The 26426-nt window shown below is 42.1% G+C and overlaps 1 protein-coding gene across 2 annotated transcripts in view; it reads right to left on the bottom strand.

The window, feature by feature from the left end:
• The window catches only part of GSK3B (glycogen synthase kinase 3 beta), a 141911-nt gene that overhangs the window by 15185 nt on the left and 100300 nt on the right, over positions 1-26426 (bottom strand). Inside the window, exons 7-9 of one of the 2 annotated variants that reach the window (XM_005143029.3) lie at positions 21007-21104; positions 10602-10697; positions 430-468 (exon numbers count right to left, since the gene is read on the bottom strand). In XM_005143029.3, coding sequence (XP_005143086.1) covers positions 430-468; positions 10602-10697; positions 21007-21104 — 233 coding nt within the window. The remainder of the gene's footprint in view (positions 1-429; positions 469-10601; positions 10698-21006; positions 21105-26426) is intronic. The other variant, XM_005143028.4, reaches the window with a different exon arrangement.

The following is a 26426-nucleotide window of genomic DNA, read 5'->3' as shown; positions in this document are numbered from 1 at the left end:
AAGCAAGGATGAAAAGTACCTTGAGCACATTAGAAAGCAGGCACCAATCTGCCATCTGTAGGAGTGCTCCTTTGTCCACCCAAACTCATTCTCAGTGAAACCCTAGTGCCTGTTTCCTAAGCCCTGTTTTCTGCCTACCTTTGGCTCTGAAATGAGTTACTTGGGGTTGCCAGCTCCTGAAGTCTGCCCTGACTGCTTCAAACCAGGGATGGGGGGAAGAAATAAATGGGAAAGGAAGGCCTCACACGGCCTCCCTACAACAAGCGGTGACTAACATGAAGTGAGTTACGGTCGGTACTCATGTCATCTCTGTCACCTTCCATGGTACAACATTTGCCTGGCTGCTGCCTCAGAGATGTGGTTTGAACTCAAATATTCCACTTTTTCAAGGCTAGGCCTAGTAATTTGAGAAAATGTTTAAGTACATACCCGTACTCCTGAGGTGAAATGTCCTGTTCCTGACGAGTCCTAAAGATGATAATGCAGTGAAATAATCCAAACAGGGGGAGTCAATCCAAAAGAGAATAGTCCAGCAAGGAAAAATATAGCCAATATTATAAGAAATCCATGGTGTGGGGGACATAGAAAATGTTTATACAATTAGAAACTTTAAACATCAGTCTCCATAGCAGCAAGTCCAACTTCACCACAGTGTATGCCAAAAAATCGATTGTGCAATGGTGAGGCATAGTATCGAAACATTTCTGTATTCAATTTATGTTCCAATGCCAGTGCATTTAGTAAAAAAATAAAAAAAATCGAAATCAAAACTCTAACTTGAACTAAAAGGGTAATTGGAATTCCCATGATAAAGAATTGTCAGTCCTCGGTCCTGGATATAAACGTCCACAGACAAATGGGGCCAGGTTATTTTGTCCCCAAAGGTGCATCCCATTGGTAAATCTGTCCCAGAGACACAATGTAAATTTTGGGTGGTTTTGGTTGTTTTTTTTCCCCAAAAGTACCCAAACCCCAGGAATTTATAATTGGTGCTGAAGAGGAAGGAAAAATCCGAGAACTTTACTTTTCAATTTGGATGCTTTTAATTTGCGTGAGCTACGAGTGCCTCAGGCCGCCGCGGATTATTCTCCAGTTTGGATTGACTTCCCCCACCACTGGATTTTGTTTGCTGGCGTTATCTCTTTAGGATTCTTCAGGAACTGGACGTACCACCTCAGGAGTGCGGGTATGGACTGAATCGCTCTCTATTGCGGGTTTATTTCCTCTCATACCCGTCGCACCCGTTACTTAATTTTTTCCCCTCAATTTGTCCCCTCCCACCTCCCTTTCGAATAACACCCTGAGAAATAAAAGCAAAACCCCCTGCAGTCTTTTAGTGCTTCCCACTCAACACAGTTCCACCAGGAAAGCTGGCCAATTCACCCACGGAGAACTACACGAGCGGCTGCTGCCCGCAGCAATGGGTACACCAGCACTTCCATGCCACGGAGCGCCACTGTCAGGCCAATGCCGGGCTGGTGCTCCGTGGTGGGAAGGGGTGGGAGGACAGGCACACAGTGGGACCTGTAAGCCGGGAACCCCCTCGGATGTACGGCTCAGCAGGAGTATTGGGTCTCTGTAGTTCTCAGTGAGGGAATTGAGTTAGTAAATAATCCGCGGATTCTTTTTAGTCTGCGGACTAAAATTTAGTGCACGGACTAAAATCCGGCCCATGGAGCAAAGTCTGTCTCGGTCTAAAATACATCTGGGTGAAAGCAAAAGAGAAATTAAAAATAATAATAATACTAAAAGAAAAGAAAGAAAAAAGGAGAAAGGAAAACTAAAGGAAAACAAAGCTAAGTGCACAAAGTAAAGTGTTTGGGCGGACTAACATTTAGTAGGCAGACTAAATATGGCCGGGCAAAAGGCACAGCAAGTCCACAAACGAAAGAAAAAAGAACCAAAACTAAAACACTGACAGGAACTTTGAAAGCATTCCAATACTACCCCACCGGCGCAGCAATTCATTTTTCTAAAATGAAACAAGACCTTGGGTAAGGCTATTTGTCCACAGGAGGGACCGAAGGCTCAAGTTTTCATTTTAAAAAATGAACCTGTTTTGGAGATAAACAGATGCAAAAAAAAGAGAAAAAAAAGAGAAAAAAAAAAGAAAAAAAAAGGAAAGAAAAAGAAAGAAAAAACAAAAAAAGGCTTTTACATACAAATTTCTTCAAGGAAAATTTGCACTTGCAATAACTCAAACCCTCTTGTTTCTGCAAAGCAAATGAATTTCAGGCTGAGACCCAGGTCACTGGTTGTTTTGGTTTTTGGTTGGTTGGGGTTTTTTTTGGATGAGTTGCAAAAATCTCCATGATTTGGTCATGTCAGATGGAAACGCTGACTCACCAGAGCCACAGACAGCTTTTGGGGATGGGGATTTCATTATTAGTTTGGGTTGTTTTACTTTATTCCCCTTCAGATCCCAATAAATCTGTACCTCACCAAACGGCTGAGGGAGCAGTGCAAGTTCTTTCTTTGTTCAGGCATGCTGGTGACGCACAAATACTGACAGACCATATCAGCTAGACAGCAAGGTCAGACACACTCCTCTCTACGTTACGCTGCCATCAATGCCATTTATTTTATGCTACTTCCCCTTCATTTGTCTGGAACTACCACCTTCAACATTTCAAACACAACTGCCAGGCATAACTGCCCCTGTGCACTATGTAGCTCTCAACCCCAAGAGACTTCAATTTAGATGAAGTCTTTGTGCACTAGCAGAGCAGTCCCATTTTATCTTGCTAATTTGAAATAGCTCCTACCAGTGTGGCCAAGTTCACGCCCCTTCTGAATTTCATTTTATATGAAAGATGAAAGAAAAAGGATAGAAAGCAGAGGATTCTCCTATTTTACTTCACTCACATCAGCATTCAGCTCTCAAATAAAACCACATGGGGCAAGAGCTAAGTATTGTTTTAACAGAATGGTTGCTCTGACTTTCAGTTCATTGACATTCTTCAGACAGACTTCCCATGCACGACACGGAGCTCAGTCGTCTTGGTCTAATTAAGCCCCAAAGCCAAAGCTTCACAATGTTACACCAAGGTGCTCTTCTAGCCAGCGTGTATTAAAAGACATGATTTCATGCCATCAACCCCTGTGCGTTCTGCATGCAGATTGTGAATGCTGCTCGCATGCTGTGCTCCCTAAGAAAGCAGAGGCTTCTGAAAATGACATCTGTTGCTAACGCATCAAGTTTGTGACACCATGGTTAAAAATTTCCTCACCGGCTTCAGAGACTCATATGCTTTGCCAAGAACCACCCACACCACCAATTCAGGCTGACAGTCTGTGCACATCTCCTTTCCGTTTGTAAGCACATTTTTGATGGCACATGAACATTAGGTAAGAGACAAAGCTCCTCCTCCCTTCAAGCAAAAGCTTGTACTGTTTACAAGGGAAGCCGTCAGATGCAGGACACGACCCTCATATCAACTTTTAAATCCCACACTATGATTACCACAACTTTATGACACAAATCATGCAAGTTTAATGTAATAAGGCTTGTGATAAAACACGACACATTCATAAACACAAAAGGAGAGGGAAGAGACACGTGAAAGACAGCTCTGAGCTCTACCTGACACAAAGAAAGCCAAAGCTGTGGCTGCAACTCTGCCCTTGGGACTGGTCTTGTTCCAAGGGCCTGAGAATTCCAGAATGGGATTTCTGAAATACACCCTTTGGCTATTTTGAAGTGCCTAAAACTCATGAGATACAACTGGAAGTTACAAGAAGCCCACGACAGAGGCAGTGGTGTTGGGAATTATTTCCCATAAGCAGCTAAGAAATAGCAAATGCCTTTTTAGTTAAGAATGCCTGTCAGATGGCACTTAGGTAGGGGAAAATGAAATAAAGACAGAAGGGTTAAGTGGCTTACAAATGAGCCAACAGAGAACTGGGAACAGGACCAGGAACCTGTCTCCAAAGATACTTCTTGTTGAGACCACACACTTGTTATTGGGCTTCTTCCACTGAAGACCCGGCGGAGACAGAACGAGGTAGCGTTTATTACCCAGTGCATGTGCTCTGCTTCTATCAAGTTCTAAAGGAAAGCAACAAAGCTCAGCAGAACAAAACAGCTCCCCTTCTTCTCAGAGAGAACCCTCATAAGCAGCTCTCTGGAAGCACTCTCAGCCTCCATGTGAGAGCTGCTATGAACAGCCTAGACAGATGTGTTGCAGTGGGACAGCTAACAGATGGTACATTGCAGAAGACATGTTAAACTTAGCATCTGATTTCCGTAGTTGCACTGATGCAAATCATGCCTTAATGCTACATTCATGCTCACTCGTTTATTGTTATGCAGTTCTCTCTTTACTGCATATAAATTGGGCAGAGGCAGGGTAATTTACCACCCAACAAACCTGGCTTCTTTTCTCATGCTTTAGATGGAGATAAGAGATTTACACTGTCAAAAATCATTGCTCCTACAAAAGGAACTGGAAAACATGAGCTTGCCAGAAGAACTTGGGTCCTTTTCCTTTTAAGTTAGTCTCCAGCAGAGCTGTTTTCACTTTTTGCCTGGAAAGTCATTATATACCAAGTGAAAAACAGAACTGCACTCTTCAGAAAGAGGTCAGGGCATGATTTCACAACAGGCACGTATCACCACCAGCGAGTGCACCCTTCTCCTGGCCACGCACATCTGCCCTGGTCCCTTGTCCCAGTGCTTGCAATCTGGGCTGAATGGTGAGCCAGGTGAGAAAGGTATTCAAATCCTGAACATTCATGTTATTTAAGAGGTTTTTGCTACTCTATGAACAATAATGCAGAAGGGAGGCACCAGGAATATGCAAGTAGGAGGCAGAAAACTGACCCTGCCTCAAGATGGATTTAGGCCATCTAACTGCACCCAAAGAAACATCACATCTCCATGGTGCAGTTCTACAAAAGATCGGACCCCAATCTCTGAAATTTAAGTTTGCATTTTCAGCTTTAATTCAAATGTAAGTCCATTTACCGGACTTCTGACAAAAGAATTTTCACTGTCTTTCGTCATCATTTATAATTAGAAGTGACAATATGAGCTGCCTATTTCTACATTTTACTGTTTGGTATTCCTCAAATCTACAGTATGAGCAGTCACTTTGGAAGCATGACAAGCAAAACAATCTGCTTAAAAACCAGACAAGAACCAGGAGAGCAGGAGTAGGACAGGATGAAGACATAAAACTGATTCTGGAGAGTGGAAAAACATGGTCATGAGAGAGAGACCAGACTCTTTATGTCCCAGTCCCAGAGGGTGGGGAAGACAACAGGACTGCCTGCTACAAGCACAGAAAAAGACAACATTCAAAGTGAAGGGATTAGTATGGTAAATGTATACAAAGAATACACACACATGGAAGATACTCAGACTAAAATATTTGCCAAATATTTTAGCATATTTGCAGGGATTATTTAATAATACAGGCAGAAATAGGGATCCTAAAGTCAACATCCAGAGCTACTGTATCATACAACCAACTGTGGTTCTGCACAACTTCAGCTGCAGCCAGGAGTGGCTAATTGCTTTGGAAAAGTGCCAGAAGGGATGAGCTAGAGCTTGAAGTTTCATCTTAGATGCTGTTTCCCTCTGCTATAATAATTTAGCTTGAAGACACAGACAGAAGAGCACCCTGAACAGCATAAATAGCGAGGGAATGAAAAAGGAAGCACTTACAAAACCAGGAGAGACCCTGCCCTAATCTGCTGCAACTTTATTGTGATGGCAAAGTGCTGCAGAGAAAAGCCTTTGTGTGTTCATCCACAAGAGTGCACTGCAGAAGGGCAGAGATGCTCAAAACCAATGTAGACATGACAGCTTCTCTCTCTCTTCCACTGTCAAACAAATGACTCCTGTCTTTTTCCGTCTCTACACTGGCTTGGAAATTATGATTCAGACTCCAGCTCGCTATAGATTTGGGGATGGTGAATGAAGCCATTCTTTTGAGTACACTCAAGCTTATCTCACCAACTATGTATTTTAAAAGTGCTTGCATTCTTAACCAATCTGGCAAGTATCTTCAGAACAGGAGAAACAAAGGCCACTAAACTACAGCATGCTTAAGAGATGCACTGTCCATTTTAAAGAGCTGCCTGCAGTGAAAACTCCTTCCATGTCTCCACAACAGAGACAAAGCAGGGGTTATGATTTGACTAAAGAAAACAACCTTTGCTGATATAATCTGTTGTGCTGTTCTGCCATCACCAACCATGGCTATGCTTGCAGCTCAGTAGATAACTCAATGTCATTAACAAACATGGAAGTATCTTGGGTGGGGAAAAGAAAATAAATCCACATGAGTCATCTCCCCCATGCAGAAGAGACCTAAACTACATAATTATATTGCATTTGCTATGATGTTACTCAAATGAGATCCTTCACTAGCTGGATGCAAGCAGAAAGGCGGGCCGGCATACATGGACATTTTTTCATGTTTCTGGAAGTAATCACAGCGCTGTCTTTGTTTTTCAAAGCCCCAAGGATTTGAGATCTGAAGGTAGCATCTGAGTAATGCTAGGATAAAGGCCAGCTGTACTGGGGCCATGGTAAGCAACGCCTATCTAACACAAGCTTATGAAGCATGCATTTAGACCTTTTGTCAGCCACCCTACTGTCTCTGCCCCACTCCAAAAGGGCTGGAAAAGGCCTCAGAAAAAGCTATCTCCAAAGCTGAACTTTGACAGCCCTGCGATGTACAACCTTGCACTTGATCTCAGATCTTCTTCTTGGTTTTCCAGTCACACGTTTATAAAATATAGATGAAGCTTAGTCAGAAGAGAAACAACTATAAAGATTAGGAGCAGAGATCAGAATGCACTTCCAAGAAGAAAGAAGGCTCAAGGAACTGAGGCAGCTGAAAGACACAGAAAGAAAGTTCTGACCTAGTAAAAACAGCAGCAGCAAAGCCTCCAGAAAGGACAGTAACGTTTATTCAGTGATACTGTGGTTTAACCCCAGCCAGTAACACAGAACCATGAAGCCATTCCACTCACACCCTGCTCTGGGCAGGATGGGGAGGAGACTCAAAAGAACGTAAACCCCATGGGTTGAGATAAGAACAGTCCAATAAATAAAATAAAATACTACTGATAATAATGATACAGGAAATAACAAAGGGATAGAATATAAAACTAAAAGAAAAGGAAAAAAAACCTGTCAATAAACCCAAGTGATGCACAATACAATTGCTCAGCACCCGCCGACCGATACCCAGCCTGACCAGGGCAGCGATCTGGGCCTTCCAGGTAACTGCCCCCAGTTTATATAGTGGGCATGACATGCTGTGGTATGGAATACCCCTTTGGCTAGTTTGGGTCAGGTGTCCTGGGCTCTGCTTTCTCCCAGCTTCCCTTCCTCCCTGGCAGAGCATGAGACTCATGAAGTCCTTGGTCAGACTAAACATTATTGAGCAGCAACTAAAAACATGGGTGTTATCGGCATTGCTCTCAGACTAGAGGCCAAACACAGCACTGCACCAGTCAAAAGATAGTTCCAGCCCTTATAAGACAAGCCCTTGCTTCTAACTTTATGCTACTTACTCGCTGACCATGGCAGACAAGCAGTAGGATGTACCTCCATGAATACAAAATATTCTATACTAAGTGAAAACAAAGGAAGGTTGGGATGAAAAGAACAGCTACATTATTAAATTAACCACTCTGGTATTCTGGGAAGAACCAAAATATCCCAAATTCCTCCTTTGGGGCTGGGGTGTGGGGTGCTAGAAGAGAGAAGTCCCATTTTGGAAGAACTATTTAGAAGATTCCTGGAAAGTTCAGATTCTCTTTTCTTTTGTTAGCCAGGGACACAGTGAACTCCCATCATCATCTGCATCATGCACAGAACTGGTACAAAAACATGCATGTGCTTGAGCAACACAGAACTGTATTGGACAGAAGACAGAGAGGCCTCTGTTATGTTTTATATTGAGAGATTCCAGCTCTTAAGTTGCAAAAGAATTTCAATTTCAAATTGTCAACAGACTGAAAAACCAGTCCAAGAACAGCTTGCACTGTGAACTTGCATTATTGCTGCAGCATGGAAAGATACTGAGTGCTAGCTTGACTGCTCTCCTAATCTATGAAGGACCATAGTTAATTAAAAATCTCTGTCTTCATACTACTACATCACTTTGAATATCAATACTGTATTCGAATGATACCAACCCATTTCTAAGATACATCTATGAAGGCAGATTTCAGATTTCCACAAAACGGCTCAAAATTCCAATTTAGGCCTGAAACTGAATGTATCCGAGAGACAATATTCCTAAGGACAACTGAAGGGACACCAACTCATCCTTATTCAGTTCAAACAATTTGCCCAGCTCTTTAAAAAAGCCAGAACCTATTTCATTCTCCTACAGCACCAGCCGCCATTCTGCTTGACCTAGCACGTAACAGCAAATGCAGCAGATCAGACCACCAGATGGTAAAGGCTTGTGCTTTTGAGGTTGAAACCTGAAGTTCAAGTCCTTACTGGCAACTACCTGTAGCACTCTAGTTACATGCATAGTTATAACTAAAGAAACATGAACTTTCACTTCCTCAGTCATTCCTTTTCTGCTCATTAGACAGCTGGGTCAGCAGTGCTTCCTCTCCAATGCTCTATGGAAGCTACAAAAGGATGCACATGCCCACTGATGTGCCATCACATGTTATGCCAATACAGTTGGGTAAGGAAGACCAATTCTCTGTAACACTATCAATTAAATCCTTCAGAGCTCATCATGCTCCAAGTGTTGAAAGGAAAGGATCTTTAGAAGTAATACACAGAGGATGAGTACCATTACTGACACCATGCTGGATAATCCATTTTGCTAATTTAGCATTGGTAGAATTAGAAAAGTACAGACCTCATAAATGAAGTATCATGTAATGCAGTTGTAATAAGCTGGTTTAAATGCTATTCAACACCCAGCCAATGCCAGAAAAGAGTTGTGTGCAGAATGACTCAAGAATTGAAAGCTATGTTGCAAGCACAGCTCCCCAAAACCGATTCTGCCCTAATCAAGAATGCAGATTTAATCTTGTGGCAAGCTCCTCTCAATTCTTTATAACTGACTTAGTTTCACTTGTGATCCTTTAAAATGACCAAAAAAACATTCATATGAAAGAAGAAAGACTCCAGAAGGAAGTCTCATTTTTTTCTTAAAGTTTCTATTTGCCAGATGATCTCTGTTGTGGTTTAAGTGACCATCAAGTGCATAGAGATTCTTAAAAGATGATTCAGGCAGAAGATGAGTTGCATAGCTAGCTTAGATGCTTGCTTAACTCTGTGTCCTACAGGTCATCTCTGCACTCCTACCCCATTGCATACAAATTTAACCCATTCCTGATCCAAACACCTTCACTGCAGGAATTCAGATGTGCCCCTAATATTCAGTACTTTAAGTCTTTTGGACTTATTCTCATGACTCTAATGCTGATGTAATTCAAAACTGCAGAGACCACTCCCAGGGATTTAATTTGCCCTAATGTTTTTCCTTGTTAAGATATGGTATTAAAAAGGCTTGCTGGATTTACTGACCTCTTATACTATTATAAATCATTTAAACAAGGAAACTCTGATATGGAAATGCAAATGAGATCAGTGGGTAAAAGGAAAACTGAAGTGGCATGTAACTCATTGGAGGATCTGCCACAATAACAGTGACTAGCAGTACTTGGCCTGGCATGTACCTATCAAGTACATGCCCGCTATCACATCAATTAGCTCTAATTAGTTTATCCAGAGCTTCTACTGCCACAGAGCATTTGGTCCAAAAGAGCCTGACCTGAACGTGTGCTCAGCTAGGAATGCAAGCATTCCACATACACACACTGCTTTCTTAGCAGAGAAAAACCTGAGTCTTTAATATATGATGAGAATATACTGCAACTCTATCAGACATTTCTCAAGCAGCAAAGAGAGAATGTTAACTACCCAGGGTTTAATTGCTTAAACCTCTATATTTAACTTATTCCACAGCCAAGAGGCTAATTAAACCATTAATTGTTTCAGTGTCCCAAGTCAAATATTACTCATTCCTTGATACATGGAAGATGGCTCAATTGTGTGGCAATGTATTTATTTCAGTACTAGCAGCTTATTTTTGATCATGGAGGTTATAATATTGTGTGCATATACTGCAACAGTGTCTCCTTGTGAAAGCTAGTTAGCCTTAAGAAAGCAAAACCAACCCCCTCAACAGCACCCCTACAGGAGTACAAATATAATAATACCTATGACAGAAGCAGTTAAGAAAGTGACTGTCAGCCCATGTCACATTATGTACCAGCATTAGGAAAGTGTCACACATTATCACTGGAACATTCATAGGTGACTTTTGTGAATATCAGTTTATAGCATGACAGGATTTAAATATACTGCAATCTGCTATAGACACATTACTTAAACCCCATCAACACCTGTAGGCAACCTCAAAAAACCCCAGACCAACAGTGTACTGCTTCAATAGCTTCTTCTCCTTTTCAACATCAAAAGTTACCGGGTCCCCAGAGTGTCAGAGTGCTCAGTTTAGACTGAAAGCCAGTCACCAAGCCACTGAACTCCTTCAATTTTTACTTAGAGCCCACATGTCTTTATTAGTCAGTTCATATCGACTCACCTTAGTCCATGGATGTGCCTTAATCTGAGGGAATTTGAATTCAGTATAGTTCGGATTCATTTCTCTAATTTGCTCCCTTGTAGGCGTTCCCAGAACCTAGACAGGAGAGAGAAAAAAAGGCAAATCATTTAGATATGCTTCATAGACATATGGTAATGAAGAGCTCAGTATAACCCATCATACACTGAGATAACTGAAGTCAACCTGTGTAACTAGTAAATTAACACAGTGTTTAGAACAAAACAAACTTTTGCAGAACTGTTTAAGTTGGAAGGAACCTCCCTGTCCTGGGGGCTTCTGATCCAACCCCCTGGCTCAAGCAGAGTCAGCTGGAATCAGCTGCCTAAGACCATTTCCCACTAGGTTTGTAGCATCTCCATAGAAGGAGACTTTACAACCTCTCTGGGCAACCTGCTCCAGTCTTTGACATCCCTCACAGGAAAAAGAGTGTTTTATAGCATTCAAATGAATTTTCACTTGTTTTACTTCGTGCCACTGCCCCTTGCCCAGTCAGCAGGCAACACTGAGAAGAGCCTGGCTGTTTCTTCTCCATTCCCTCCACCAGCTGTTTTATACACATTGATAAGACCCCCAAGCCTTCTCTGCTTCAGTGCCAGCTCCTGCAACCTCTCCTATGACAGATGTTTGATGCCCTTAATCATCTTTGCAGCCCTTGCTCCAGCTTCAGTAGTCTCTTGCTTGCAGTTCAATTCATACTCCAAGCTAAGTGCCAGAAGTTTAATTATCTTCCAGAGTCTTTCACAAAATTCAAGCACCTTTCTCAAACTTAGGGTATTTCAATGGGGAAGAGAGCTCACTCTAATTAGGCTGCTGTAAAACAGTACTGCCAAACACATCCTGGGACTGCAGCTCGCTGCATATGGCTTATGAAGGATCAGACCAGTAGCACAGCCTGCACTTTACAAGTCATGACCCTCTGACGAGCTTAAAAGATCAGCCACTTACTGCTGAGGGGAGTCAGACAGGTTCTCCCCCACCCCAAATCGTGTGGTTTTGGTTGTAGTTCCCCATCAAAGTATTTCCACATGGAAGATAAACTTAGTTTAAACCTAACCTGGAAGCACCTAAAATGCATACCAGCCCTAGTCTATAACTTTGTATTCCCCATTCCCAGAATCTGTACAATGTTATTTTTACATGCAAATGAGTAGTTGTAGGAGAAGTAACACAATCACACACCTCTTTCTTGGGGTGGATAGATTTTGAAAGGATTTCAGAAATCCCCTCAAGGAATAAGCCAGACATATGGCATTAGTGCTTTCTGTTCAGTTAGCACTAAGCATAAGAGAGCCATCGCCTTCTACCTATATATAAAAACTGCAAAGCCTGTTCAAGGAATCCAGTTGTTTTCTGCTTGCACCCAGTTACTGGGTATCCTTTTGTTCTGCACAGAGAAGTGAAGAAGGCTGCAGGCAGAGGAGCCACTCCTCTAAGCTGAGCTCAGGTTCATCTTCCTATTGGAACCCTGTAGCCACGCTACTCTCACCCCGTGACAAATCCCTTGCCATAGAGATTAGCATAATGTTACCACCTCATCTCATGAGACTGCACTGTCACCAGTAGGAAAGGAATGATCTACAACATGACGTTAGCACTCTACCTCAGTGCTTGATAGAGAAGCATTTGATTACATATCTTGGTACCAAACACTTTCATTCTGTTAGAATAGTGGAGATTACACAAATGCACTCTAAAGACTCAGGTAAAGGGGGAAAAGAGCAAGTTAATTGCTGGTTAATTAATTTGTGCAACAGAGGAACTATCATCAGGTATTATGAAAGGAACTTGGCATCTATTATTTACAACACGAGCTGTACAACACAAACTAAAACACCTACGCACAAAGCAATCTTTTGATTAAACAGTAGCAGCAGAGGAAATAAACCCTGCAGCTTGTTCGGGCACTTGCTTCTCGGGTAAGAGATTTAACTGACAAGTATGAAATGAATGATCACGTAACTCCTACCTTCCCCATTGTTAACCGGGATTTAAGTCCTACCTATTCTCTCTAAAAGGGTTAACTTCAGAGCTGACAGGAGAGTTTTCTGTGCATGTCTGAAATGCTGCTTTCCTCAGGTGGTAGAAAAGGGGGTGTTTGCAGGGTTCCCTAGTATAAACAGGACTTTGTAAAAAGCATGGTTACCTTCTTTACCCTCTTCCTCCTCCTCCAAAACTCCTTTAATAGCCTTCCTGAGAAGAGGTAAAGAGTAGTTGGGGTTTTTCTTTAAATATAGCCAAAATTCAGCAAACTGGCTCAGTTGCCAAGGCTGCTCAGAACAGAAGCCTACATGGTGAGAATATCTGCATTTAAAGCCTGCCTGTAGCATTAGAGAGAACTGAGATAGGCAAGGGCAATGTCTCTTCATACACTATTTCACTAAAGACACAGCTGTAACTCCACATGATTGTCCCTGCCCATGGCAGGGGGGTTGGAACCAGGTGATCTTAAGGTCCTTTCCAACCCCAACTATTCTACGATTCTATGATGAAAGGGAGCAACTCTTAAGCACAGGCTTCTAAGCATCAGTGCTGAAGGTCTCATGAATGCTTAGAAAAACAGGTACTGAAGCGGGTTCATGCTAGCTGAAAGAAGAGACCACCTGCCCTTTCAGATCCATAGCAGCCTTTGACAGACAAAGTAACTACAAAAGGAAAAGCGACTTACATCAGCCACTCAGTGTATTTACTTTAATCTCTGTGCACTGTAAAGTCAGATTGTGCTTCCAGTTTGTACTGAAAGCAGTTTAGAGCAAAAATGAACCCCAAAATCCCTCAACCACCAACAAAAAAGAACTCCTAAACAAAAAGCCAAAAAACCCAAACCCCATCTTCCCAAAAAGACCCAACCCAAAACCACACAGAAAACACAGAGTAAATGAAAAGAGATAGGAAGAAGAATGGAAGTCTGTGACTAATTCAAATCACAATCCAAAAGAAAAACATGGGATGAATCAAGTGACAAGCTATAAAACTGTACCAGTACTTGACACATCTGGAAGGGATCTTGTAGTGGACCTTTCTTCAATGCACCAACGTTGTCAGCTGCGTGGTTTTGAAACTGCACCTCACTTATTCACAAGGAGTTTTCAGTATATTAGGAATACATTCAAGTAACCTTGATGAGTAACAGCAATCATTTAAGCTATTGCAAAATTGGGCAAAACTGTCTTCTGAAAGAAAACCCTGTCTGTATGTGACTGCTCTTTCCGTTTGAAATGCAAAGGAGAAGCATAAATTTGCACATTATGGGCAGAATTACTCCATGAAACAGCTGCTCTTGTTATACTCTGAAAATACTATGGAGCTGATGTTCCTTGGAGAGAGGTTTCACAGCATCACAGAACTGCTGAGGTTGGAAGGGACCTCTGGAGGTCTTCTGGTCCAACCTCCCTGGTACAAGTAGCAATGGCGAGAGCTGGTTGCCCAAGACCATGCCTAGGTGGCTTTTGAGTATATCCAAGGACAGAGATTTCACAGCCTCGCTGGGAAACGGGTTCCACTGTTGGACAGTGGTCCAACAGTGTCATCTACTTGTGTTCAGGTTGAATTTCACATGGTTTAACTTGTGCCAATTGCCTCTTGTCCTGTCACAGGATGCCAAAGCAGAGAGCCTGGATCCCTATTCTTTGCTCCTTCCCTTCAGGTATTTCTGTGCAAGAATTTTTGTGCAAATGAAGCCAACAGCTCAACTAGTTTTGCTCTTCCTTCCCAACTGTCATAATCATCCCTTGAGTAAAAATAAAGAAACATCTACTACAGTTAACTAGAGAATACACTGGCTGAGGAGACGGATGCTGCTCTGCTTCTCTGGCTGAGGAGACGGATGCTGCTCTGCTTCTCTTAGGACAAAACATGAACAGAAAAGGTTTCCCAAGTATTTTCTTGAACGTTTTCCTTTGACTTTAATCTGTAAATGGATGAAGCTCCCCAGATAAGTTTTTATTCAAGGGACAGGTTCATAAGGGAAGGGTAATGGTATGTGCATCGAGCAACTGGAGAAAAGCTACCACGTCCCAGTAATGGCATCCTTACCAAACAAGAAGCAGAGACCTATGAATCTAGAATAAACCCTGAATTTGATTACAAATAAAGATCTTCATTTTATGTTCTTCCAAGTAAGTTTTAATAGGAGGAGGATATTCAGCTCCAAAAGGCACCTTAGTTACACCCCAGCAGCAGAGACAGCTGCTGTCCACACCTGGTTTCACTGTGCAAAACTGCACCAAGTTATTTATGACCATACCCACACCACTGAGCAACACTGGAGGAAGGGGCAACTGCAATGGCCTCAATGAGCCCCAGTGGAATAAAGGCTGTTTCTGACAAACCATCATTACTGCTTAATATTAGCCCAAATGTAAAAATCAGTTAAAAGCACAGGGATACCAAGGGGTCAGAAGCTCCACTTGGTAATGCCTGAACCAGAGAGGGGAGAAGGTGGTTATTTAAATCAGAAACCTCTAGAAAGCCATTGTTACATGGTGGTACAGTGATCTTCCCTGGGAAAACAGAACAAGTTTATGAGGACTTGTGCTCCAGGAAGTCTGGTGTGCATGGCTCAGCAGATGGCATCATTAATACTTCCACAAACATGTCTGCACCTCTTCAGAAAGCTGGGAGAGGTGTGCCAAACAGTTATTGACAAAATTCACAGTGTAGACATCTCAAGCAGTAAACACGGGTCAACTTTTGAAGCAATATGTCAAGAGGACTGTGGTAGAAAAGAAACTTACCCATTTTATATACACTTTCTTTCAAAACACTCTTGTCAAACCAAATGAAAGCCAACTAAATATAGAGATTTCTTCTATTCACAAACACGAGAGCAGCTATACATCAGGAAGAGGAAGAAACCCATTGTCACTGCTGACATGACTATAATTGCTCATCAGCGTTTTTACACTGCCTGCCTGCAAGCACTGGAAGTGATGAATTGAAGCACAGGAACAGCCAAGTTGTGATGTGGGGGGGACATCAGGGAATTAAAATGCCAGGAGTCTTCCCTTAGGGATGAGGAGAGGACCTGCTGAGACAGGTCCACAGCACATGACCACATCCAATAAAATGAAAGGCGTTCTCCTACTGCTTATTCTCCTGGAAGAGACAGTTCCTCTCTCCCCATTAACCACTGTGACTGAATTTGCTTTATTTCAGAAACTGAGCCCAAAATAGTACCTTGACATTTGAGCATGAGCCATATATTATAATTGCAAGTTTATACTTAGCATCTGGCTCAGTAAAGCTGTCAGAGACCAAAAAGTTACACATGGATAGGATTCCTGATACTATTGAGTTTGTCTTTTAATATCTTTTCTCCTCCTTTCCCCCCCAACCCAGAAAACTATAGGAAGATGATTTTATTTCCCCTAAATGAACACGAAAAGCCAAGTTTTGGTGCAAGGAACAATCACTCAGCCCAGTAGGAACCAAAAAACCCAAAGCAGACACCCCGCAACTCCTTTCCTTTAGTTTTCACAAGTCAGCTTGATGCATCTCATACTCTAAGATTACAGCATATGGAAAAAACATTCCTGGTGAAGACAACACAAGGCAGATTGGCAGCTCCTGTCCTCCCTGTGTCCCAGGGCTGCTCAGACAATTATTGCTGCTTCCTTCTGCTGACAGATGAGTCTTTCTTTCTTTACTTTCAGTGTTGAGGGGAGGAGGGGAAAGATACTAAACGGAACCTTTCAGAAGATAGTCATTATCTTGGAAACAAAACTATTATGCTTCCGAGATCCCCTTTTTGCAAAGGGAATAAGAAGGTAACCACTGCCTACAGGAATCGTGGTTTAAGATGCTTTAGTTTGGGGAGGGATATCCCAGCCAGTTTTGATTGTTTTGGGGTGCTGTAGAACTGGGGGTGGGCAGGAATGCCCCTAAGCTTTCACAGGGGGCATGGCAGGCCTGAAGACATCCCTGCTGCACTGCACACTGTGTGCACAAGGTCAGAGATTTATGAAGGAGTCTGCCCTGTCTCCCAAAAAACACTCTTGGGGTCAAAGAGATCCTTCCTTCCAGCTGCATTCAGCTCAACTGAGCATATTTCTGAAAGGGATGTCACTCAAAAGCCAGCAGAGGAATGAATTTTAATGAATGTATTGGGTTACCCACTTGAGATATTCCCAGCAGTGGGATAACCTAACATCAGAATAGCTAACAAGAGCTAAAAATAAGGGAGAAGAGTCACCATTCGAGATCAAACTTTGGAAAAAGCACAGCACATGATTTCTCTCCTGTCATAGCATAAGTATTCAAGAAGAATGTACTTGGGTTAAATGATTTCTTCAGATGGAACTCCAAGACAGTTATTTCCCCATATCAAGTATCATTTTGTCAGGGTAAGCGGTCAAAGATCAATCCCTCCCAGCCAGACTGAGAACATCTGGAAAGGCTGTCTTTAAAGAAATAAGAACAAGAGACAAAGCAGCTAAGAAAGGGACTGTCTCTTGATCCACATGAACATGATGCTGTGGTTCTAGAGGGGCACAGTTTTTCAGAGCAGTTTGAAACTATGCCCTAGGCCTGGAGAAGCTCCAGGTACAAATGGATGGAGAAGATGGTGCAAGACTGAAATGAAACTACATGAAGACTGCTGAAAGGGATTCAAAATCTGTCAAAAGCCAAGAATGCTTCTGATACTGCAAGGGACTGCGGATGCTGGGCATGCAGCCTGCAGGAAGGACAAGCTGTACTGACTGACACAGACCAATCCTGTCTTCATAAACACAGCTACCGAGGGGATGTCACCATTGAACGGCACCAGAAGGAAGCACTAGTTTTATGCAATGGCATTTGGAAGTTACCCTCCAGCCTCACGCAAAAAACTCCATACCCAGGTGGAACATGCAAGTGCTGTGTTGTGAAATGAAGTCTGAATAATCAAAGCTGAGTAAGCAACTGGAGACAACTGGAGAATTTATGTTGGCTCAAGTTTTATGAGAGTGCTGTGACTCAGTCATCCTGAACTGACAAGAAGCAAGAGGAAAGTTTCTAAGCTGACCTCTCCTGCAGTGGAATCAAGTAAATTTAAGGGATGAAAATCCTGCATTTCTGAATGTGTGGATACATATTTTACTACAGCCCTTTTGGGGAGTTTACTGCATTTTCTCTGCCCTTCAGTTTCAGACAGTTCCAAAGGAAGTATCTGAAAAGAACAACTCCAAAAAGTAGTCAAACAGCAGCTCACAGGTTCCAACCTGCAACCTGCAAAGTTCACTGCCATTCTACAACTCTCAGATCCCACAGCTCTGCCTCTCCTACAGCCAGCTAGCATTAAATTAAGTCTGTATAACATTAAGAGCTTTAAATAGTAGTATTCTATGGCAGCAAATGGAAGAGGTGGTCACCATCTGTAAAAACATTTTTTAAAATGAATCCTAAATGTAATTTAATACAACCTCATGTTTTATGTTGTGCCCAGGACTTCACATTCTGGCAACTTTTATGCTGCAGAATTGGGTATGTCTTCAACTATACTGAGGCTACAAAAGCATAAAGTTCCTCTTCAGTTTTCCTGTAGGTCCCCTTTAGGTACTGGAAGAATGATATCAGGTCTTCCTGAAGCCTCCTCTTCCCCAAGCTGAACCAGCCCAGCTCTCTCCCTGTCTCCAGAGCAGAGCTGCTCCAGCATCTCCGTGGCCTCCTCTAGACTCACTCCAACAGCTCCATGTCCCTCTTGTGTTCTTGCCCCAGAGCTGGATCAGGACTGCAGGGGGGGGTCTTCCCAGAAAGCAGCAGAGGGGGAGAATCCCCTCCCTTGACCTACTGCTCACGCTCCTTCTGCTGCAGCCCAGCACACAGGGGGGGTTCCGGTCTCAAGCACACACTGAACCCACTCATGTTCAGTTTCTCATCGACCAACACCTCCAAGTCCTTCTCCGCAGGGCTGCTCTGAATCTCTGCCCAACCTGTAGCTGTGCCTGGGATTGCCCCACTTGGCTTGGTTGAACTTCATGAGGTTGGCATCAGCCCACCTCACAAGCGTGTCAAGGTCCCTCTGAATCACATCCCTTCCCTCCAGCGTATCAACTGAATCACATAGCTCAGTGTCATCACAAACTTGCTGAGGGTGCATGAGTCCCAGTGTCCATGTCGCCAACAAAGATGTTGAACAAGATCGGTCCCAATAGTGACTCGAGGAAGAGCACTCGCCACTGATCTCCACTTGGACATCAACCCATTGATCATAATTCTGTGTGCAGCCATCCAGCCAATTCTTTATCCACCAGGTGGTCCATCCATCAAATCCATGCTCTTTCAGTTCAGAGAAAAGGATGTTGTGCCGGACTGTGTCAAATGCATTCCACAAGTCCAGGCAGATGATGTTAGTTGCTCTTCCCTTATCCACCAATGCTGTGACCCCATCATAGAAGAACATCCAACTGATAACAGCTTCTAGCAAACTTTGAACCCAACCACAGTCTTTGCTTGGCAAGCATGTCAATAATGAGAGGACATCTAGTTCCTGATTATTTTACTTCCACATCGTGACAATCAAAGCACTGCTAGGGCAAAACACTCTGGTTTTGCTGGTAAGTCCTCTCTGCTCTCAGATTTCTGATCAAGCCACTGAAGGACTTACAGGAATTTCACCATTATATAAACAATTGTAATTACAAAAAAATTATTGGATCTAATTCCTCAAGATTGCAGAGATTAATAAAGAAGCAAACCAGGACGTTTTGAACATGTTGGAAGGCAAACACCGCAGATCATTGCACAAACTCCTGAGAAACTCTGGCCACCTAAAGTGTCCACAGGGACCACCTCACGTCTTGCAAAAGCAGTGTAGCAGAAAGCAGCACACTGCTCCAAGACACTTCTCAACAGGATAACAATGTCACTTACACCATCACCAGCCCTACTTCTGAGAGCAACTCTAATTTTTTCCAGTTGTGTTTCCTATGTCAACTGACCCAACTTGGATATGCTGAACATAGAGTGGACAGAGAAGCAGCAATAAGAAATCAAGAAATTCATAGAAGTAAGTGCAATACGTGGAACCTCTGGAGAAAAGTTGTTGACTGGAGGTTTTCCAGCAGGACAGACGGAAACCCTGTTTCTGTAAATCACAGAATCATAGACTAGTTCGGGTTGGAAAGGACTTTAAGATCATCTAGTTCCAACCCCCTTGCCATGGCCAGGGAAAAAAAATAAAGCTAAGTTTACATTGTCAAAGGGTGGAGGATACATGGCAAGAGCCTAGAAAGGTCAGAGCACACCCCATTGAGAACACAGAGCAGGCCACAGAAACACTGAGCCTCACCAGTCCATGCCCTCTGTGCAGGAGGAATGACCACTTGGTGTTAGAACAGCTATACACTGTAAGGACAGCTACAAAGACCCCAGCATCTCTTCTAGTAACACAGACACCAGTAGGAAGTTCTACTCTTCTACTCACACTTTGGTTTTGTGACAGTTTTTGATGCATGCCACACAGAGATACATGCATCAAGACAGCAGTGAATTTGCAAAACCAAGAAGGAAATTCTCTTAACACAGACCCCTTGTAGCGTTGAAACCAATACAGCCAAACAGTGTGTGCACACATTTTACCCTCTCTAAACCCCCGGTCTTATTAAGTGCATATACGGATTCAGATGAAAACCACTGTGCTCTCTAGAAACCTTTATGCCTTCACTGCAGAAGTTGAAGGAAGTGGGGGAGACCAGGGTGTTGCAAAGCCAGGTACCAATCTTTCAAGCTATGAGTTACTCTTCCATGCCTCTAATTTGAGAATCACAGAATATTCACAGCTCACCAAATGAAACAATCAAGATGTGTTTGGACATAAGTGATACACAAATGTTACGTATTCTGAAACATTAGGCCTTTCCACTTGAAAAACAACACTCTTCAGGTGAAAGATCTTTTTGCCCTAAATTTCCTGATTCTGCACCTGCAAAAAGGAGTGCCCTGTCTCACCCCTCATCTCCAAGAGCTGGAAGGAAGGAAGAAAGAGAAGAAGGCAACATATCTGGCACAAGGAGATTTAATAACACTGTTTTCAAAGCAAAGTACCAACTGCATACAACAAAGGAAAAAGAGCCAGATTCTTAAAGAATTAAAATCACACATTAATGAATATTGGCTCAGTAGGTAAGCACTATTTCCAAGCACACTGGAAGTGCAATTCTTTAAGAGAGAAAAAACCCCTGCATAGTTAAAAGATGACAAATCATTATGCATGACTGCAAGAGGTGCAAAGATCATCAAGTTCTCACAAAAAGCACGAGAAGTGTTCTCAAACATGGTTTACACGCAGCACCCTGTACAACGGTGACAGAGTTTTGTACATTCACAAGTTTATACCAGTGTATGCTTTCATACTGATTCCCAAAGAATAAATAATGCAGTCAAAGCAACACTTAAAATTCCATACCTTGATTATTTCCACCAACTGATCCACACCACTGTCACCTGGAAAGATTGGTTGTCCTAGTAACAGTTCAGCCAATACACAGCCTGCTGACCACACATCTAAAAAAGGGAAAGCAGAGGAAAGGTATCAGTAAAAGGTACATATTAGGCAATTTCTATAAACCCCAGCAATTTTAAGCTACTTACTTTATTCTTTGCCATATTTAATAGGGTATTTAACACAGCTAAAAATAAAACACATTCCTAGAAAAAAAGATACCTAGCATAAAGCAATAGTGAGTAGGCTTAGAAATCAAACCATGAGACAATGAGAACTGGGGAAGAATGTTAAATGCCATCATGTATTGACATTAAAACTTACACATGTAGGGATAAGATCTGAGAATATCTGCCATCTGAAACTTAAGGATTTTCCCAAACCCTGTGTTTTTAAATCACTGATCAGACAGTGGCTGATGTTTATACTGTTTCTGACTGCTGAACAGACTCAACTTTTCATCCACCAGCAGATGAAACAGTGCTGCAAGTATCACTTGTATCCTGCAGTACCTAATCTGTGAGACAGCCTCTCTAACTCAGTCACACTCAGACCTAATCTTTATGCTAATTCTATTTGCAGGGTTGGCTGGACAGCAAAACTGCAAGTCTGGATCAGGTCAACAGCACCCTCAAAAGAAGCCATCAACTAATGTTCCTATGTACACCAGAAGCTACAAGTAGTCATCAGCAGCTAGTCCTCCACACAAAGAAAACTTTCATACTCAATTACAGGTATACCTTACATAAAAATAAGACCATTACATACTACAACAGCAACTTAAGAATGTATCTAAATGTACTACAGAATATAGCATTTTAATTTTGAAACACAGCTCATTTAAATGAAAAATCTAATGAAGTAAATGCAGTAAGGACTGTGTAGCAGATGTTTGTGAGAATCTGCTGGAACTGCACACTAAATACTGATATTTAAGCTGCTCAACACAACAAAAGTATTGCCCCTAGATGCAGAGCTAACTGCTTCTCCAAAACCAGACTATTAGGCTTTCTAAAAAGTCATTTGCTCAATATACATCTGAAGCCTTACACTAAAATCCAGCCTCAAACAAGAAATTAGTGTAATGGAAGATTTGTAAAGCCTACAACACTGTAATGTCCCAAACAAGAAAAGAGCAAAACCAGTCCCCCTCCATCTTTGATTCCATTTGAAATCCTTGCCTACTTTTACAAGCTAAGCTCTCTCCCCAAAGCAACAGCATCATCAGCACTAAAAACCCCAAAGAATTTACCTCCTGAGGCCTGTTCCAGCCTGAGATAAGTCAACATTATGACAGAGATCCTTATTCCTCTACTGCATTTAAACTATGCCATTGGGGAGCATGATATGCATAACACTGTCAGTTATGGTTAAAGGCCTGTGTTAAGGAAAATGTCTCTGACAGTTCTCTAAACAGTCTATTATCATTTTGTCATAACCACTACAGACTGATGCAAATAATAACATTAATAATAATAATAAAATCCAACAAGATACCCCCAAACTTCCAGGATATCAAGACTGCTGATAAAATAATTTGTTAAAACAGATATTTCCTTCCCCCATTTCTAAATGAAAGAGAGGGCTATGTAAAAATACCTTCTCTTTTTCTCAAGAAAGACGCGGTTCAATTGGAACATACAGTGGACAAAAAGCACTGCTCATAACTGCAGCTTTCAACTGCTCATAACTGCTGCTTTCAAGATAATTCACTTTTGTGTCAAACAGATACATTTCTAGAAATGCCTTAGTACAAATATCGCATCAGGGTTTATCCTACAACAACTTACAGTATGAACAGCAGTCAGAAATAATGCACAGTTTGAGTCTTTAGTATCAAAGAAGCAAACATACCAGATTATGCTTTTTGATCTTTTAGTCATATTTAATAAAAGCTGATATGGTCACAAAGCGATCACTTTTGGACAACAAAAGAATGTTTAATTGTAACCAAATGCTAAACAAAGTTTCTCCCTGATAGCCCCTGATGTTGAACCAACACATACAACAAAAACATGAAGCAAAGAATCACTTTCTGTGTCATCCCATGTCTGCTGGGTTTATAGCAAATTATACAACAGTTCAACAGGTAGCACAGATTTCTTCACAAGTATCGAAGAAACATTAAATGCACTAAGCAGTTAGAACACTGTAACTCAGAAGTCTATTTAAAGGCACCTTAAAGGGATTTGAAAGAGTGAAGTCCTTTACATTGAGTATACAAAACAAATGGTACCCCAAAGCTATAATGATTACGTACAACTTCAACCCTTATTTTGCACTGAAAAAGAAACAATATATGGGAAGGGAAAGTATTTGTCAGAACATACGCTCAGTGTCAGCCCTGGGTTGGTGTAAGTCAGCATTCACAACTCACTCCCTCTACAAATGTTGAAACTATGCTAGCATGAGCTTTTTCAAATTAGACTGTGGCTTCTTAAAACTGTTTTAAATGACCTTCTGGTCTGGCTGCTCCATGAAGTTGCCTTTCTCTTGGCTTATCCATTCCCAGGCTCCCTAAATGCTTTTGCACTTCCCCAGTCAATTTCAGTCAAGTCTGAAAGGCCAAAGACTCAAATCCATTACTGAAGCACGTTGTAAAAGCAGCAGGGAGAGCATGCATCAGTGTTGCTGCTGAGGACAGGAGGGCTCATCCCTGTGGGATGTGCCAGGCTCGCCCCCACTCTGCCACACTGCAGCTGCCAACAAGCTGAAGGCTGCGCAGGTCCTTGCTCAAGCAAGAACAGCAGAGGGTACATGAGACAGATGAGGGCATCACAGGGGGACAAAGGAGAAAAAGAATGGAGGCCATGAGGGAAGTGGTGGGGATGTCTGAGGAATCCTTGCTGCATTTGCGATGCATTTAAACCATCAAACTTACAACTCATCCACTGGAAATCTGTGTAGTGCTTCCTTGTGCAGTGACACCTTCAAATTGGGTAACCTAACTCCTTATTAAAAGCCTACTTAATTTTCCTTGCTGACACTTTAAACACACACTGAAACAAGCTACAGGCATTCTAAAACTCCCAACTTTTTTTTCTAGGATTGTAATTTCACCAACTTCCAAATTAGGACTTGGGCAACATTCCCTGGGCAAGGAAGTGAACAAACCCCTGAAGCATCCTCCATAAACGCCAAAGAGCAGAGGCTAACTGCAGCAGCTCCAAGCAGGGATAGCAACAAAACACCATTTACATAGGTGTTTCTACAGCTCTCGTGAGCTATGTAGAATAAGAAAGCAAGTGGGAAATTGCACCTCTGCAAAACCTGGTGAATTTATGGCATTGGCTTTAAAAGGACTAAGATTTGGCTATAGGATGGTAACATTTTACTCAAGCTTGACATAAACAATGTACTACATTCTATATTTAAAGACACATTACTGAAGAGAAGTGATAAGGTAGTTCATATCAGGCTTTGATAGCTCCTTTCCAGACCCTTTTCTGCCTTAGCACAGTCACAGCTCAAATTATTACAGGTTAATAATCTTTCAGAGCAAGCTTGGGGTGCAACTACCTACTCCCATGGCTGTGAACTATATCTTTTTAATATGTGCAATTTAATTTAGGCAAAAGACGATTTTAAACTAATTTCAAACATGCTTTAAATGTGCCTTAAACTAATTTTAAACAAGGTAAGAGAGAACCCTAAACACTGACTTATTCATTGCAAACAAATCAACAATTCATCCCTAAGCCAAACTAGCTGGAACAATGTGAAATCTGAGGAGAAAATGTTGAAAACTATTAATTTTAAGTAGAAGAAAGTAGCCAAGCCTACTTTTTCCACACCTTCAAGTGAGATGCAGTCTAAACAATATGGACAATAAATGCAACTGCCAGCCAAAAGCAACCTTCAAATAGCTTACTTCAGATAGCTTCCACACACTCTAACAGCAGCTAATGCCATCTCTTTTGTAGACTGAAGAACACTTAGAGAAATACCTTCATGATGTGGCCTATCTGCACTAATTTAAGCACACAAATTCATGTGGCCTGTTACACTACGAAACTTTTCTTAAGTTTCTATTACTTTCTTGATAGTCACAATTGTTAGGTGGATGTTATCTTGTCTAATAGTATAATCTGTACAATGTCCTGGCTTTTGAATGCTGTTCCAGCATTAGGGAAGGTAATAAAAGGAAACTTCTCTTTAGTTCAGGAAGAGGCACCCAGCAGGACAATCTGCAAAATACACTCCTTAGCTTTAATTCTACCAGTGGGCAGTGGCCATTTCCAGTTGTCTGGGACAGAATACCCTATCAGCCAGTTTCATTTCTGTGATTCCCGATTCTGCCTTTCCAAGCTAAGAAGCTGGCCCTCTTCGTCATGGCATGAATACCATTCATTGTATTACATTCCAGCTCCACTAACTTGTTATCTGGAGGACAGAAGGATGGAAAGAAAAAGGAAGGAAAGAAGGGAGGGAAGAAAGTTGAGCCTGCTCTTATCTCTTTCGTACAATTATAACCTTTCCTTTATCTGACACTTCATTGGTCATGTTTACCTACGTTTATTTTCCCTCATCTATTTATCTTTGTGTCACTATTCCTTGGTCTTGATGGAATTCCTCCATTTTGGAGATAACTCAAAGTTACTGCTCTGGAAACCACAGACACAAACTAGCAGGGAAGAAACCAGGAGTCAGAGAAGCAGCCCTATGAGGTTGTCAAATGCCAGAGCCCAAAGTGTTCTTTACTGCTGCGTGTTTGGAACACAGAACAAGAACAGAGTTCTGGATTATGGGCACACACACTACATCGGTGCAAGTTCTGCACATTGAGCAACCACAGATCATGGAGATAGAATTAGGCTGAAACCCGAAAATGCTTGGAAAGCCATGCTTGTGTTCCAGTGTTTGGAACAAAAGCTATACACACGTATCTCTATTCTGCAATGAAGAGATGAAACTACAAGTGACTTTAGAATAGTTCAGTAAATTAACACACATGCTTATTTTCAGCACTGGAAGTTGCCATCCAAGACAGAGAGAAACCCTCTTCACTGTTTGGCGACAGGTTTTGAACACACCTCGTGATGGTTCTTCCCCAAGAAAGCCTGAGACATCCCAACTACGCACGCCTCCAGAGGAGCTTCTGCTCCAGACTGCTGAGATGAAATACTCTCTCCCTCCATCTAAGTGCTCGCTAAGAAAGTGAATGAATAACTTCATGATACCTATTTTTGGACACCCCAAGAAAAGCCAGCAATACATCCACGCAGATCAATCTTTCCCTGCCAGTGGCTATAAATGTTCCCTCTGGAACTCTCTCAACTCCCGCCAGCGCAGGGACAGAGAAACACACTGAGACCAGCAGACTTTTATTAGCTAAAAGCAGTGCCACGTTCTCGTGAGCCCTCCCTTGCCCCATCACTAACCTA

Source organism: Melopsittacus undulatus, chromosome 2 (assembly GCF_012275295.1).
Source record: "Melopsittacus undulatus isolate bMelUnd1 chromosome 2, bMelUnd1.mat.Z, whole genome shotgun sequence".
Taxonomy (NCBI): Eukaryota; Metazoa; Chordata; class Aves; order Psittaciformes; family Psittaculidae; genus Melopsittacus; species Melopsittacus undulatus.
This window is presented reverse-complemented; position numbering and strand designations above follow the sequence as displayed.